Source organism: Prionailurus bengalensis, chromosome C2 (genome assembly GCF_016509475.1).
Source record: "Prionailurus bengalensis isolate Pbe53 chromosome C2, Fcat_Pben_1.1_paternal_pri, whole genome shotgun sequence".
In the NCBI taxonomy this organism is placed as follows: Eukaryota; Metazoa; Chordata; class Mammalia; order Carnivora; family Felidae; genus Prionailurus; species Prionailurus bengalensis.
Window position 1 is genome coordinate 154,752,832 of NC_057350.1, and position 15,623 is coordinate 154,768,454.

Here is a 15,623-nt window from a genome sequence, read left to right on the forward strand (position 1 = left end):
GGACGCTTAACTGACTGAGGCACTCGGGTGCCCCGGGGAGTTATTTCTAAAAGAGGCATGTTGGGACACCTGGCTGGCTTAGTCAGTAGAACATGCAACTCTTGATCTTGGGGTTATGGGTTCGAGCTCCTCTCTACTACCTTTGCTCAGCAAACACTCCTGGGGTCCACGGGCAGGTGAGGCTCTGGATGCTTGTCTCCGACTACACATCAGAGAGAATCAGTAACAGGCAACCTTCTGGGTTTGGCATTCCAATCTGTTACACCATGAATATTTAAATGGCCCTCATATGCTAGTCTGTAGGGCGACAAAGACGAGTAAGACAGAAGGTACGACCTGCAAGAAGTAATCTCGGGGACAAATACTCTGGGGATTATATTAGAGTGTTTGAGAAAGGGGAGAGGGCGGAAGAGGCAGTGGCTGTGGCCCTGTGTCCTAACCCCTCGTATATGGAGGCCTCTAGACCTTTCCCCCCTTCCAAGAGGATGGGAGGGCTATCCACTGAGTTTCGCTGCTGCCAATAGTCGATGCGGTGCAGTGGTCAGGAGCAGAAGCTTGGCCATCAGGTCGGAACCGGGGGCAGGTGACTTGAACTTCCAGGAGCCTCAGTTTCCGCCTCTGCACAGCGGGGACGGCGCCTCCTTGCGGGCCGTGGTGGGTGGGTAAACAAGAAGGTAACAACAGTGCCAGTTTCGGGAACAGCCGCCGCTTCTCGGGCACACACGGCCTGCCAGGTGTCAGTCGTCTTGCGGGCAGAAGCAGCCTCGCCACTCAGTGCCCGGCCGGCCATTAGCACAGAATAAATGGAATCCCCCACCCCTCCCCGGCTGCTGCCACTGAGGTCAGAAAAGAACTGGGGAAGAAACGGTCTCCTCAGGAGCCCCGTGTGGTCCCCTGGTGGTGAGGGGTGTTGTCAGGATGTGCTCGGCAGGTGGGTGGGGCCAGAATGAACCGAGTGCCTCTCCACACAGTCAGCAATGCAGACGTGAAGGGAGAGCGGCCGGGCCGCCAGCCTTTCCCCCGTCTCTCTGCTCGCAGGATGGACCCCACCGCTTACGCTGAGCTGTTGAAAGAATCTGGCAACCAAATTCTTAAGAACGGGAACTTCTCTCTGGCCATCAGAAAGTATGATGAGGCCATCCACATTCTCCTGCAGTTATATCCGTGGGGGTAAGTGCTGGGATTTACTCCTCACCTTTCGTTTGCTTGTTTGTTTGTGGGTTTTTTTTTTTTTTGTAGCAAATGGAAGGAAACTCACTCTGCCGCTTATGTGTTCACTTCTTATCACGCCGCCTAGTTTCTGTTTTCTTTCTCGCCCACTTCCTATTTATCCGCTCTGTGCTGTGAGCTCAGAAACTGCACAGAGAATACCAAGTACTGGAGAAATAGAAAGTGAAACATAGGACCCTGTTGGTAAGCATTGCACAATTTCCCCTTCTGTCTGGTTATGGGAATCTGAGTTCCTGGGACGATCCCAGCCCCCAGCCTCTCTCAATGGCCATCTCTCTCACTTTCTTGATCATCTGGGATGTTTACCCCCAGGCTACAGTGTGTACCCCAGGGGGACTCAGGTCCACCCCTTCCTCTGCCCCCTCGGCTTTCAGGAGACCTGTTCCCAAACATTTTTATTATCACAGCACGCTTAACAGCTAAGAGCTGTTGTCTGTGGAGGGTGTAGCTTTCAGTAGAGTCTGTATTTGAATTTAAAACGGAGGTAAGCTTAAAATACGTTTTTAAGCATCTATTGAAAAGATCAGTAATAAGCCCATTATATGTTAACGTAAGTAACACATTCTAATGCAAAATAAGTATGTTTTCCAAAGCTGAAAATTTAGTGAGAAGGGTGGCTGGCCCAGTTTTCATTTTTGCAGACCTCTTTAATGCATTTTTTTTTTTCAACGTTTATTTATTTTTTTGGGACAGAGAGAGACAGAGCATGAACGGGGGAGGGGCAGAGAGAGAGGGAGACACAGAATCGGAAACAGGCTCCAGGCTCCGAGCCATCAGCCCAGAGCCTGACGCGGGGCTCGAACTCACGGACCGCGAGATCGTGACCTGGCTGAAGTCGGACGCTTAACCGACTGCGCCACCCAGGCGCCCCTTTGCAGACCTCTTTAATGTCCGTCCCCACAGAAGGCATCCGACTTCTCGTATCTGCTTCTGCGTTCAATCCACTGATACCACGTGTCGTGTAGCCTCTGGAAGATTCCCCGCACACATGGGAGAGAATGTGTGAAAAAGACACACGCGTGGTCCCCTGTTACCGCTGTGACTAATGACCACAATTTAGCGGCAGAAAACACCGTTTATTATCCTATAGTTCTGGCGGTCAGAAGCTGAGATGAGTCTCCCGAAGCTAAAATCGGGGTGCTGGTGGGGCTGGTCTTTTGCAGAGGAGAACCCATTTCTTGCCTCTTTCGGCTCTGGGTGGCTGCCTGCACGGCTTGGCTTGTGGTCCCTTCCTTCATCCTCAAAGCATCTCTTCCCAGTGTGCCGCCACGTCGTGTCACTCTCTCCTCTGCTACAGCCACGTCTCCCTCTGTCCCTCTCCCATAAGGACTCTTGTGGTTGTATCCTGATCCAGGACAATCTCCCCCCAAGATCTGTAAATTAATCCCATCTGCAAAGTTTCTTTGGCCAACAAGTGGTACCATTATTGGAGGACTATTAATCAGCCTGCTATCGTTGCGAAAATATTTTGACCTTGTGGGCCACCTGAGATGGTTTTGGGGCACACCAGACACTCCCAGACCACACTTGGGGACCGCTGCAGTAGAGGAGGCCGAGATTGGCATTTGTGGGGTGCCTGCGGCCTAAATGTGTACTGGGAAATGCCCCGGGGTGAAATTACTGAATCCCGGCTCCCACCTCCTGCCTTCTGTCACCTTGGTGTCTCCCCAGTAGCTGGATGTGGGTTGAGTGTCATTGATTTGGGCCTGTAATTCCGCCCCTCCCGGCTCAGATCAGAGCGGTGTCAGAGCTGGGCCTCGAGCACAAAGCATTTGACTTTCTTAAACACGCAGTCGGGTGTAGCGGTTATGGCTGTAGACTGACCCCTCACCGTGGGGCCGCTAACGGGACCCCTGCCCGGACCCTCCCCTATTATCTCTCATAACCTTCCTGCCACTCTTCCCCCCTGCCGCTGCCGGCTGACATAGGGATTTAGGTGCCTTTGGTTTGCTGAGCAAGTGCTCTCAGGCGAAGGGGACTGAGGGAAGGAGGATGGGGCAGGGGCAGGGGCTCCGAGCAGGGATGGTGCGGCCTCTGGAGGCAGCTTCAGCCTGATCCCCTGGGGAGCTCTGGCGCATGAGCTGGACTGCAGAGCCCGTCCCACTTTGGGGCCAGGGAGCTGACCTTCTGGTTCCCATGCCAGCCAACCCTCGGTTGTAGGCTGTCTGGCCCCGGGGAGTTGTCCTCAGGAGTGGGGCTTGGGCTGCCAAAACAACATGCCGTTGACCGGGCGGAGTCACAACAGGAACTTACTCCTCACCGTTCTGAGGCTGGTAAGTCTGAGATCAAGGTGCTGGCCAGCTCAGTTCCCGGTGAAAGCCCTCTTCCCCAAATAGCATCACACGGGGGGCCAGGGCTTCGACATATGGACGGAGAGGCACAATTTAGTCCGCAGCAGGGACACAACTTCCCGGGGAGAGGGCAGCTCCCGTTAGGTCGAGGGCGAATCTGGAGAACAGGGCCATGGGAGCCCCTAGTGGCAGCCAGTGCTCACTGCAGCTGTGGATGGCTGCTCGGCCCAGGTTATGTGGGCGGGACACCTGCAGTCAGCCCCTGCTGATCGATCACCCACTGACCGCCCCACTGCCTCTTCTGTGCACCTCTGGGGTCTCATCCCTTCAACTTAAGGGAACAGAAGCCGGAAACAAAGCACTGACGATGGGGCAGTTGTAGAGGTGATGTTTACTTTGCTTTTTATTTGTGCTTATCTGCATCACCTAACTTAAAAAAAAATTTTTTTTTAACATTTATTTTTGAGAGACAGAGAGAGAGAGAGACAGAGCATGATCAGGGGAGGGGCAGAGAGAGAGGGAGACACAGAATCCAAAGCAGGCTCCGAGCTGTCGGCACAGAGCCTGATGTGGGGCTCAAACCCATGACTTGTGAGAGTATAACCTGAGCTGAAGTCGGACACTTAACTGAGCCACCCCAGCGCCCCAGGACCAGTCACCATTTTCACAGAAGCATCACCAACGGTCTCTAAAAAATGAAAAGATGCGTGGAGATCAGTCGGAGGTAGAACCAAGGTGTTGAGAACGTCTGTCATGAAAAGGAGCAGAGGATTTGGGAGTGGTTGCACTTTGCCAATGCCCCGGGGTTTCTGGGGGCTGGAGGGTCAGATGTGATCGGTGTAATTGGGACCTTAGCTGGTGATGGTGGCAGTCAGCCCCAGAATTGTGACCTCGAAGGTGGTTTTCTGCATTTGCAGAAAGATGGCTTGGGCTCTCCTGACCTCCGGTTGGTTCTTTCTGACAGGGTTCCCCCCAGGGAGCTGGCCGTCCTGCTGTGCAACAAATCCAGTGCATTTTACAGCCTCGGGAAATGGAATGAGGCCTTTGTGGCGGCCAAGGAATGTCTCCAGTGGGATCCAACCTACGTGAAGGTACGGGGACAGCTGGGGGGCCCTGCCTCCTTCCTCCCTTCTTTTTAAAACGGAAATGTGAGGAGTGCATCTCATTCAATCCTTTGCACTTTACACAGGTGCCCGTAGGGCGTGTGAGCCTGTCTGGAGAAGACTGGGAACACTGAGGGCCAGGTGTGGCAATGTCCTTGCAGGTGGAGCTCGTTGTGCTCTGATGTAGTTTCACCACTACTCGTAGTCTGAAGAGTACTTTGATGTTTCCGAGTTTCATTTGAGCTAAGCTGTGTTGCAGGTGCAAGCTGGGTGGACCCACATGGCACCGATTACTTCTTCCGATTACTTCTTACTTCGAAATCAGCTCCCTTGGAGGGATGGGGGTGGGGGGAGGTTCGAATGGCCAGCAATCCACCCCCACCCCCAACCCCCCACCAGGGGTTAACAAAGATTGGTAAATGAGTATTTAAATGAGTATTTGATTGTTTTCCGCAGCTAAAATGCTGTCAGAGTTCTTCCTGCCTCAGGGTGAACAAAAGGCCAGGGAGACACCAGCCCAGCTGTTGAGTAACTCTCGGTCAAGTTGGGGAGAGGACAAAAAGCAAAATCGGAGGAGACCGTAAAGGAGTTGCCATTCTGGAGCCATCTGAGGCACAGATGATTAAGTGTCACGTGAGTGATACGGACCATTTATGGCGAGGCTCCAAGGTCAGAAACGCACAGGCCTTTCTCCCCGCTGCTCTGCTGTGCGGCAGACTGGTTTCAGCATGGGAGGAAATGCGTTTCCTTCCTTAAGCCTTCCTTTCCCCGACTGTGTAGGGAGTGGCTGCTTAGGTCTCAGAGTCGCTTCAAGGATTAAGGAGACCTTGGTTCGAGTCATTGGCACTCAGGACATAGGAGTTTGTATGGTCTTCTCAGTGATCTGCATTTCGTGTACGGAACAGTGGGTAGGGGCGAGGGGTTTTGACCTGCATGTTCTCCATCCTCGAGGGAGGGATTTGCCTATTTTACCTTCAGCCTTTCCTTAAAAAAACTTTTTTTAAACATCTGTTCATTTTTGAGACTGAGAGAGACGGAGTGGGAGCGGGGGAGGGGCAGAGAGAGGCAGACACAGAATCCGAAGCAGTCTCCAGGCTCTGAGCTGTCAGCAGAGCCCGATGCGGGGCTCGAACTCATGAAGTGCGAGGTTATGACCTGAGCTGAAATCGGATGCTTAACCGACTGAGCCACCCAGACGCCCCTATACATTTTTAACAGAGTGGTAAAGTGTGGAGGCGGGACAGACAAAGGAGAGGGGTTTAGACTTCGGGGGCTGCAGACTGTGGGAACGCACATGCACACACGTGGGGAAACTCATGCGAGGGGAGATAAGGGCGATCTTAGTAATGTTTAGCAGCGCTGGGCCGGCTCAGTGCCAATGTCCGTCTTCTTCTTCATGGCCATAAAAATTCCCTGGGAGAGAAAATTTATGGCAGCCCTCATTTTGTAGACTTTCTGCTTTTACTCAGATCAGGGGAGCTCCAGGAAGGTTTCCTTCCACATCTTTTGAATCTCAAATGCCTTGGGCTCAAGATAATCCTTAGGCCCAAGTGCCATATTTTGGGCTGGCATATTCTGAACCCCTTTCCTCTCCCCACCAAAATAAAAGATGAAAGAAACTAACATCTGAGGAAGGGAAAGAAGCGGAGAATTCTGTATCCAGCTTACTGGGTTGGGCGAAAAAAAACCCAGACATTCTCCCAACCCTTTTTTTTCTCGTTGTCATCTAATGACGTTTCAAATGAAGGTGAAAACAAATCGATAGTCAGAGATTTGGTGTTGAGTGGAATTTTTAAGTGCTTGCTTTTTGTGTGAACCCGGTTGGTGGACACCTTTCATTGTCTTAGAATGTTGTCATGATAGATCCTGGTGTGGATTCCTTTAGAGAATCAAAGAGGGGGAAGGCACTGCCATTTTGTTCCTACTCAAGGCACACCATTTTATATAGGCCAAAGTCCTCCATTTCCCTCTGACAATCATTGTAACTTTCCTCTCCACAGAAATAAAAAATTTTTGCCTCCGGTATACAATGCCTGTAACGTGGAGCTCGATATACCTCAACGCTTGTCATGACAACTTTTTTTCCAGCTGTGTACCCGTGGAAGTCGTGTTGACTTTGATTGAAAGGAGCAGGGAACAAGTTCTGTGTTTACATGACAATCTCATTCTTTTCTGGAACACTGTCGTCGGAGGATTTTTTTTCATTCTCTTCTTGCCAGGGCTGTGATTTGTTGCGTGAATAAGCCACACATGCACTTGGACGCGGGCCCGCTTCCTTCGCTCTGTCCTACGTTAGATGCAGTAGAAGTCATGCATTTGGAAATGATTGTTTTCTTGGCAGTTAAAAAATGACAGGAAAACTGTGGCACAGAACGTAACGTGGAAATCCTGTAGCCAGTGCTTGTTAGAAATCCGTGTTGACACAGAAGTGAAACCTCTCCAGCTCATTTCCCCATGTCATCAATCTTGCCTTTCCTTTTAGCAGCTGGTTAGAGGGATGATGGGTGAGTTATGGGTTTGCTTTTCTTCTGTCCCAGGGATACTACCGGGCTGGTTACTCCTTGCTGAGGTTGCTTCAGCCTTACGAAGCTGCTCGAATGTTTTTCGAGGGTCTGCGACTTCTCCAGGGCAGCCCGGACCAGATCCAGATTGCTGATTTCCTTGTGGGAGTCTTTACCACTATGGGCAGTAAGTTGGAACCGCGGGAAATCTGCCTTTCTTCCTTCCTTCCCCTCCCTTCCTTCCTTCTTTCCTTCCTTTCTTCCTCCCCTTTTCCCTTCCTTCCTTCCTCCCTCCCTCCCTCCCTTCCTCCCTTCCTTCCTTCCTTCTGTCTTTCTCTCTTTCTTTCTTTCTCTCTCCCCCCTCTCTTTTTCTTTCTTTCTTTCTTTCTTTCTTTCTTTCTTCTTTCTTTCTTTCTTTCTTTCTTTCTTTCTTTCTTTCTTTCTTTCTTTCCATGTCCTTGTTATTTTATTTGAATGGCTCCTGGAAGAGATAATTCCAGGGGGTTTCTTTGTGGCTGATGTATGCAGTTTGAATGAAACTGATTTTCACATTAGAAACCATTTTGGAAGTTGGGGTGGCTCAGGTTCTTGTAAAAACACCGAAATCGTTTTGCAGAAGAAATCACTTAGAGCTCCGCCACTCTTGTTGCAGACTTCAGTTTTCTGTGTTGCTACTGAGAGATCTTTCCCTATTCATACTGCCCTTTTTACGTGAGTTGTGCTCTTTCCTATGATTTTTGCATGGATTTATCCCATACGTGGAGGCAATATTTTTGTTCGCTGTCAGAATAGCCTGGAAGGGCTGATGGAGGGTCCCGCGGAAGCTGCCGCGGTGCCCGGCGTCTCGGCCGCTACGGTCAGTGACGCACGGGGGCTTTCCGCGTCACTGCCTTGAGTTATTACTCTAATGACCTGGCCCGTGAGCCGGCTTTGTCAGTGGCCTGGATTAGACAAAGACAGAAAGCCGTAACACAATGTAATGGACTCCCTGCCAGTGACCACGGAACTCTTTCTGTGTTTATCTTGGCGCAGTCTAAACGTTCTGCCAATGACCAGCCCATTGTTTTCAAATATTGTGTTTGATCACATTTAAGATTGTACCCATTAAGATGTGCCACTGAAACAAATGCTTTGCCACTAAGAGACAAACTCAATCGTCACACGCGTCCCGATTCTAGAGATGTTAGGATGTGAAACATGGCACCTGTTAGAACTGTGGGCAAATGGTCTTTGGCTTTCAGAGGCGGGGAAATAAATTCAACTGTGACAGAGCCACCTGTTCCCACTGGGAGTGTGGGAAGGCAACTTGTGTGGTCTGTGGCCAGCATGCCACAGATTTTGGCAAGTTTGGCACAGATGGGGGGTGAGAGCCGCATCAGGCAGTGAGTGGGGGGTGGTTGGAGGTAGACACAGCCACGTCCCCCCAGCAGAGAAATGGAAGATGCCCAGATGAGTGCTGATGGGTCACAGCTTTCCGGGCACCCTTTCACTGCCGTGACGGAGCCTGTGTCCCATTCCTCTGAACCTGATGGCTTGGCCATTCCCCTTCGATCCCTCGTGTCTTCTGCATCTTTGTGAAGTCACCGTTCGTTCTTGGCGACGGCTCCCCTAAGAAATCTGGACGGTTTCCATTCTGCTCCCATCCTGAGAGCGGCACGTCGTAGGACTCCGTAGGGCAACTCATCCCAGACTTTTATACCAAACGACTCCTGTTTGGAGGGTGAATGGATGCCCACGGCCCGACTTCTAAAATTTGAAAAATATGCTTATGGAAATTTTGTATCGTCTTGTGCAACATCTATTTATTTTGATAGTTCCCTATCTGTGGAAATTGATAATCCCGGAGGAGGTGCCATGCTATTCTGGCACCTGCCTCGTCCCCTTGGATGATCTCACCCATGGGTTTGAGAAATGTGGCTTTTGGAGGATCATGAGATGCATTGGGCCACTAGGTTAGAAGAATGTGTGTTGCATAAGAGAGTTGGTGGATCTGGGTTCCCATCTCTGTGTTTGTCGTTAACTGGTTGCGTGATATGCCATGAAGACTGGCCTCGTTTGTCTCCGTTTCTCATTGGTTGGGTGAGGATAATATTTGTCACATCTTTCTTTCTTCTTCTTCTTTTTTTTTTATAATTTCTTTATTTGTTTTAATTTACATCCAAGTTAGTTAGCATCTAGTCAACAATGATTTCGGGAGTATATTCCTTAACGCCCCTGACGCATTGAGCCCATTCCCCCTCCCACCACCCCTCCAGCAACCCTCTGTTTGTTCTCCATATTGAAGAGTCGCTTATGTTTTGTCCCCCTCCCTGTTATATTAGTTTTGCTTCCCTTCCCTTATGTTCATCTGTTTTGTATCTTAACATGCCTCATATGATGTCACATCTTAAGGGAAGTGAGGTTTTTTTTTTTTTAACTTTTTTGAGCTTCTATTTCTTCCTCTCTAAGTGGAGATAATAGGCAGTGCCTTGTCGGTATGTTTGAGGGATTAAATATTAGCACATATCACTGGGCTTCACATATAGAAGAGCTAAGTGAGTATTAGCTCACATTATACCGCTTAACCCTTGGGGCATTGAGTTTATAGGTGAACTTAAAATGACTGCTGCTTCAGTCAATTATATAGGACTTTTACTTTGAAAGTGGCTCTCTTTCTTTTTTCTTTTTTAAAAAGTTTATTTATTTTGAAAGTGTGTGTGTGTGTGTGTGTGTGTGTGTGTGTGTATGTGTGAGCAGGGGAGGGGCAGAGAGAGAGGGGAGAGAGAATCCCAGGTAGGCTCTTCACTGTCAGAGTGGGGCTCTAACCCACAAACCATGAGCTCATGACTTGAGCCTAAGTCCAGAGTCAGAGGCTCAACTGACCAAGCCACCCTGGTGCCCGAGAATGCCTCTCGTTCTGATATCTTTAATTTGCCATTTGTTTATGTGTGGTCCTAAATGGAGGACCTTTTCCCAAATGTTCTAGACTCTGCCTGGGTTAAAATTTCTAAACTATGGAACTTTCTTTCAGGCGACCCCATTGTTTTGCAAAGTTTCTTGCCCTGTTTCGATCATATTTTTACTACTGGATTCTCAACCGAAGTGTGGCAATCTGTAATAGAAAAGTTGGCAAAGAAAGGATTATGGCACGTAAGTAAAAGCAGATGACTCTCTTGTGGGAAAAGCACATTCTCGATCAAACAGAGTCTTTCTGCTGGCACTGGGGAGGGGGGTTGTAATTTATTATTTGTTTATCTTTTTTTTTTTTTTTAAATTTTTTTTTTCAACGTTTATTTATTTTTGGGACAGAGAGAGACAGAGCATGAACAGGGGAGGGTCAGAGAGAGAGGGAGACAAGAATCGGAACAGGAAACAGGCTCCAGGCTCTGAGCCATCAGCCCAGAGCCCGACGCGGGGCTCGAACTCACGGACCGCGAGATCGCGACCTGGCTGAAGTCGGACGCTTAACCGACTGCGCCACCCAGGCGCCCCATTATTTGTTTATCTTGATGCCAAAATAACTTTTTAACGGACACATCATTAAAAATGGAAAGTCACTGAGGTATATCAATTAGCCAGTTTTTTTTAAAGGTAGGAAACGTATTCAGAACACCTATAATAATATTAGCTAACGTGTATCACCCTCTCTCCTTGCCCTATGTCTCCATGGTCATCCCAGAAGTGTAAAGTCCAGATGCCAATGGTAATATGGAATGAGGAAAATAAATTTTGGAATGTTCATCTTCATATAATCTTTTTTTAATGTTTACTTATTCATTTTGAGAGAGAGAGAGAGAGGGAGAGCACGCGAGCAGGGGAAGGGCAGCAAAGGAGGGAGAGAGAGAATCGCACACAGACTGCACGCTATGACTCCCTCCTGATGTGGGGCTCGAACTCGCAAACCGTGAGCTCATGACCTGGGCCAGAATCAAGCATCGGACACTTAAGCAACCGAGCCACCCAGGCGCCCTCATGCAATCTCTTCTATATTGCATTTGCTAGTGTGGGCTCAGGAGACCTGCCTGTGCTGCCCCCAGCGCTTCCGTGTAGGCTTAAGGGACCGCTGCCCGCAGGTAGCAGTGAGGTTGTAGGAGCCGGCCCGAGGCGGGGAATCCGTGGAAGGGATTCCCGGTGCCCAGTGCACCGCAGCCTGGGCTTTGGTGTGACACAGATGCCTCCTCGCATCATCATCTTCCACTTTCTGTTTTGGACCAATTATTTCCCCTCTGGGTCTCATTTCCGCATTTGTAAGTTTCAGGCTATAAACTTACTCTCTCGGGGCTTTGGTGAAGTTTAGAAATACTGGAGCAAGAACGCCTAATAATAATATTAGCTAATGCTTGTCAGGGGCTTACGATGTGCCAGGCATTGAGCTAATGGAGCTTCATGGTAGCTGGCTGTGCTACGTGCCCAGTGCATAGTTGTCATCGATGGTGGCCTCTCCGTGCTCGTGAAAAGAGCCGGCCGAGGATGGGAGTTAGGTCAGGAAGGGCCTGCTGGGCTTTCTAAAGCCTGGCAGTCCAGAAAAGTCACTAAAAGCCAGGGCAAGCCGTAAGGACTCTAGAGCCAGGCAGGGCGAATGACTTTAGAAGACAGAATTCTTCAATTTTTAGAAAGCTCATGGATTCCACTGGAAATCCAATGAAATCTATGGGGTTCTCTTTGTATACATAGTTTCAGGGGGTTCATGGGACATCCCCTAAAATCCAGCCACGATTTCCCTGAAACTCAGTCCCATATTCCAAGGTCTTGAGAAAGCAGGTAGGTAGGGAAGGGAAGGCCCAAGAAGGCAGCCCAGGGGGCAGGTGCACATGGTCCAATACTCCAGCAGTGGGGCCCAGGTCATTTTCACATATTGGAAACAGAGACCAAAAAAAAAAAAAAAAAAAGCCGGGCCAGCAATCAGGATTGTTAGAACCCTGAGTATGTCATCTGAGATTGGGGCCTGTGTGTTCACGGTGAGCAGTAAAGAGAGGGCAGCAGGCTGAAGGAATCTGCAAACAAGATGTGGCCATAGGCTCAGTCGCTGTGGTCCCCATGTCCACTGGGCATACACGAGGGAGACTGATGCGGAGCCCGGGCCCCAGTCACGGCCACACCAGAACCTGGAGCCCTCAGACCTGTTGGCACACCTGGATGATCTCAGGAGGGACCTCTCTGTGTGTGACCTAGGACAAATTGCTTAACCTTTCTGAGGGATTCAGTTTCTTCATTGACTCTAGTTTGGGTCAGTGGTTCAACAACTGGCTCTCTGCGAGAAAAAGGCCTGATTTGTAGTGTTTGCCAATCTTTGTAGCATCAGTACTCCAGCCATGGCCAACCTGAAGCCACGAACAGGGCTACCGGGTGTGGAATTGGGGAGAGATGGGCAGCCAGCTATCACTCGCTGATAAGGACCTTTCCAGCACACTCTGCTGGCCGGGCTTATGAAACACCCGTGTGCTACAGAATTAATTGGGATGAGATGCTTGTAAAGGATGGGATTCCTCTGCTTGCTCGGCTTTAAGAATTTTGCAGAGAATCACTTTTTTACCCACTCTGCCCTCGGCAATGCTGCTTAACGTCAGCTGCTCCCGTCTGCAGCGGGCTTCGAGGAAATGCGGAGAGAGCTTAGCTGTCAGCAGGAGCAGGACATCGGCCGGACGGAAGGACTTCGATTATCATGGCTCAGGCTGTAAAGCTTGGCACGTAACTTAAAAAGAGCGATGGGGTTGGGGCGCCTGGGTGGCTCAGCTGGTTAAGCATCTGACTTCAGCTCAGGTCATGATCTCACAGTTCGTGAGTTCGAGCCTCGCATCAGGCTGTCTGCTGTCATCACAGAGCGCGCTTCATATCCTCTGTCCCCATCTCTCTCTGCCCCTCCCCCGGCTTGTGCTCGCTCTGTCTCTCTCTCAAAAACAAATAAACATTTAAAAAAAAGAGAGAGAGAGAGAGATAGGGCTGGAGGGTATTTTGTTTTGGTTTTTGCTTGTTTGTTTTCACCCCGAAGGTAACGTTTGTTCCAATAACCTACGTGGAGAGCATTATTATTCCAGGTTTTTCTCTTTCTCCCTTCTCACCAGTCATTCCTACTTCTGTCAGCAAGAAAGGACCGGCTACCCCGAAATATCCATGTCCCAGAGTTATCACTGAAGAGTCTCTTTGAGGTGAGGTGGCTTCTTGAAACATACGGTTTTAAGTCAGGCCACTTGGGGCTTGTATTTGGGACCTCTGCTTGCATAAGGGGACTTCAGCTGCCTCACTGCATATCGGTCGTTTATAATGATCTCAGGCGTGGGCCACAGCGAATCTAGGTTTTGCTGATCCCAAATTTTATGAGTGAAGGGGTTTGACGTTTAATATTGATGCGGTGACTTCCATGATTCTTCCTTTGTGTTTTTCTTCCCCCCCCAGAAATATGTCTTCATTGGGCTTTACGAGAATATGGAACAGGTGCCCAAGCTAGTGCAGTGGCTCGTCTCCATTGGTGCGAGTATTGAGACAATAGGACCATACCCTCTTCACGCCCTCATGCGGCTCTGTATCCAAGCAAGTGAGTGTTCTTCTGGTTCACCCCGCCCAAGCCGCCCTCCCGGCTCTGAGCTCCGAGCTCTGCTGAATTTGGCCACCAGAATTTAGCCACTTGAAGGTGGAATGTTCAAACCATTTGAATACTCAAATGGTTTGATTATTCAGATGAATAAAGGCAGCAGGGAGATAGCATTGTTTGGTTTTGGTTTTGGTTTTAAAACGTTTTATTTTTTTATTTTACAGAGAGAGAGGGTGCGAGCGGGGGGAGAGGGGCAGAGGGAGAGACAGAGAGAGGGAGAGAGAGAATGCCAAGCAAGCTCTAGGCTGTGAGTGCAGAGTCCGATGCAGGGGCCGAACTCACAAGCCGTGAGATCATGACCTGAGTCAAAGTCAAACGCTCAACTGACTGAGCCACCCGGGCTCCCCAGACAGCCTTGTTTTTATTTCGCCCGGGACCTAGTAGCTACAGGGGCCCAAGCTGAAAAGATTCTGTGTTCCTAGACAGATCCTGGCAGCACAGGGGCACTGAGACCCGAGGAGGGACCTTGGGACAGACAGCCTTTGCTGGGCGGAGCTCCCCGAGCCGCGGAAGGCGCGTGTGGTCTTTCCCCTTTTTCGGGTTCATTTTCTCTCTAGCCGGAGAGTCGACTGCTTCAACACTCTTCAACACTGGCTGTTGTTGATAGTGCCTGCTGTGGTTCCTTTAAAGGACTCCGATTTTCATAGAATTCTTTTTTTTTTTTTAAGTCTTCACCACTTGGCTATAGGAGTTCAATTCAAAAATATTTAAATTTTATCATTCATACACACACGCACACACGCACGCACACACAAGATAAAAGCTTGTTTTTCTTTTCCAAGCATGTATGGCACCAGAGTTAGACATTTACCCGTACTGTTTTAGAGCCAGAAGAGGCAAGAGAATTGTCCAGACAGTCTTCCTCTTCCTCTGTCCAGACAGAAGGCTGGATTGCCTTCCTGGGAATGAAGGAGTGAGGGGGGTGGGCAGGGCCTTCAAGACCTGGGCCCCCACTTTCCTTTAACCAGATTTCCATTTCATGTACTGTGGAGCCCATGAAATGTTTTATTCTTGCGGAGGGACTGGTGGATCAAACATTTAAAAGTAAAGTCTGACTAAAAGCAATTTGGTCCAATCCTCCCAGTTTTTTTAATTTTTAGTTTTGATTTTTGAAGGGCAGAGCAGGAGAGAGAGAGAATCTTGAGCAGGTTCCACGCTCCGTGTGGAGTACAGTTCTGGGCTCGATCCCACGACCGTGGGATCACGACCTGAGCTGAAATCAAGCGTCGGACGCTTGACCGACGGAGCCAACCGGGCGCCCCCAATCCTCCCAGTTTTAAACTAGGAATCTGGAACCCAGAGAAGTGTGCCTCTGGTTGTGAAAGTCATGATTCCCCGCTGTGTCTGCTCTTTACGTTAGCTCCCATGGGTACAGGCACGTGTCAATACCATCAAGCGTTCAAGGTTATCCCTGATTTGTTTCTCAGAGGAAAACTCTGACATGGTGACAGACCGTGTTCAAAGAGTTGGCGGAAGTGTGTGGCTTTCCTTGATCCCAGGAGCTCCAAGGAAGGAACGTGGGAAAATAACTTTTAACTATATGTCCTATCGGGGCTCCTGGGTGGCTCAGTCAGTTGAGCGTCCGACTCTTGACTTCAGCTCAGGTTATGATCTCACAGTCATGGGATCAAGCCCCGCACCGGGCGCCCAGCTGAGCGCGGAGCCTGCTTGAGATTCTCTCCCTCTCTTTCTGCCCCTCCCCTGCTTGCGTGTGTGCTCACGCACATGCGCTCTCTCTCGAAATAAATAAACATTAAAAAATATTACCAGTCTTGATTAACAGTCTTATTAACAGTATTGAATAGGGTAACCTTTTCGGATACTGACCTGCTTTCTGACACGGGCACTGTTGCCCTGCCTGGAGCCTCTTTACGACTAGTGCCCCCATCCCCACCTGCTGTTCCACAGCTGCCTCCTTGGCCAGAGAGCT

The 15,623-nt window shown here is 49.7% G+C and overlaps 1 protein-coding gene across 2 annotated transcripts in view; it reads left to right on the forward strand.

Annotated features, from left to right (window-relative positions):
• The first annotated feature begins 891 nt into the window (after positions 1 to 891).
• The window catches only part of TRANK1 (tetratricopeptide repeat and ankyrin repeat containing 1), an 83,607-nt gene continuing 68,875 nt past the window's right edge, over positions 892 to 15,623 (forward strand). Inside the window, exons 1-6 of one of the 2 annotated variants that reach the window (XM_043595803.1) lie at positions 892 to 1,170; positions 4,486 to 4,612; positions 7,162 to 7,312; positions 10,136 to 10,254; positions 13,167 to 13,250; positions 13,498 to 13,636. In XM_043595803.1, the coding sequence (XP_043451738.1) occupies positions 947 to 1,170; positions 4,486 to 4,612; positions 7,162 to 7,312; positions 10,136 to 10,254; positions 13,167 to 13,250; positions 13,498 to 13,636 (844 nt within the window). In that variant the 5' untranslated portion in view covers positions 892 to 946. The remainder of the gene's footprint in view (positions 1,171 to 4,485; positions 4,613 to 7,161; positions 7,313 to 10,135; positions 10,255 to 13,166; positions 13,251 to 13,497; positions 13,637 to 15,623) is intronic. The other variant, XM_043595802.1, reaches the window with a different exon arrangement.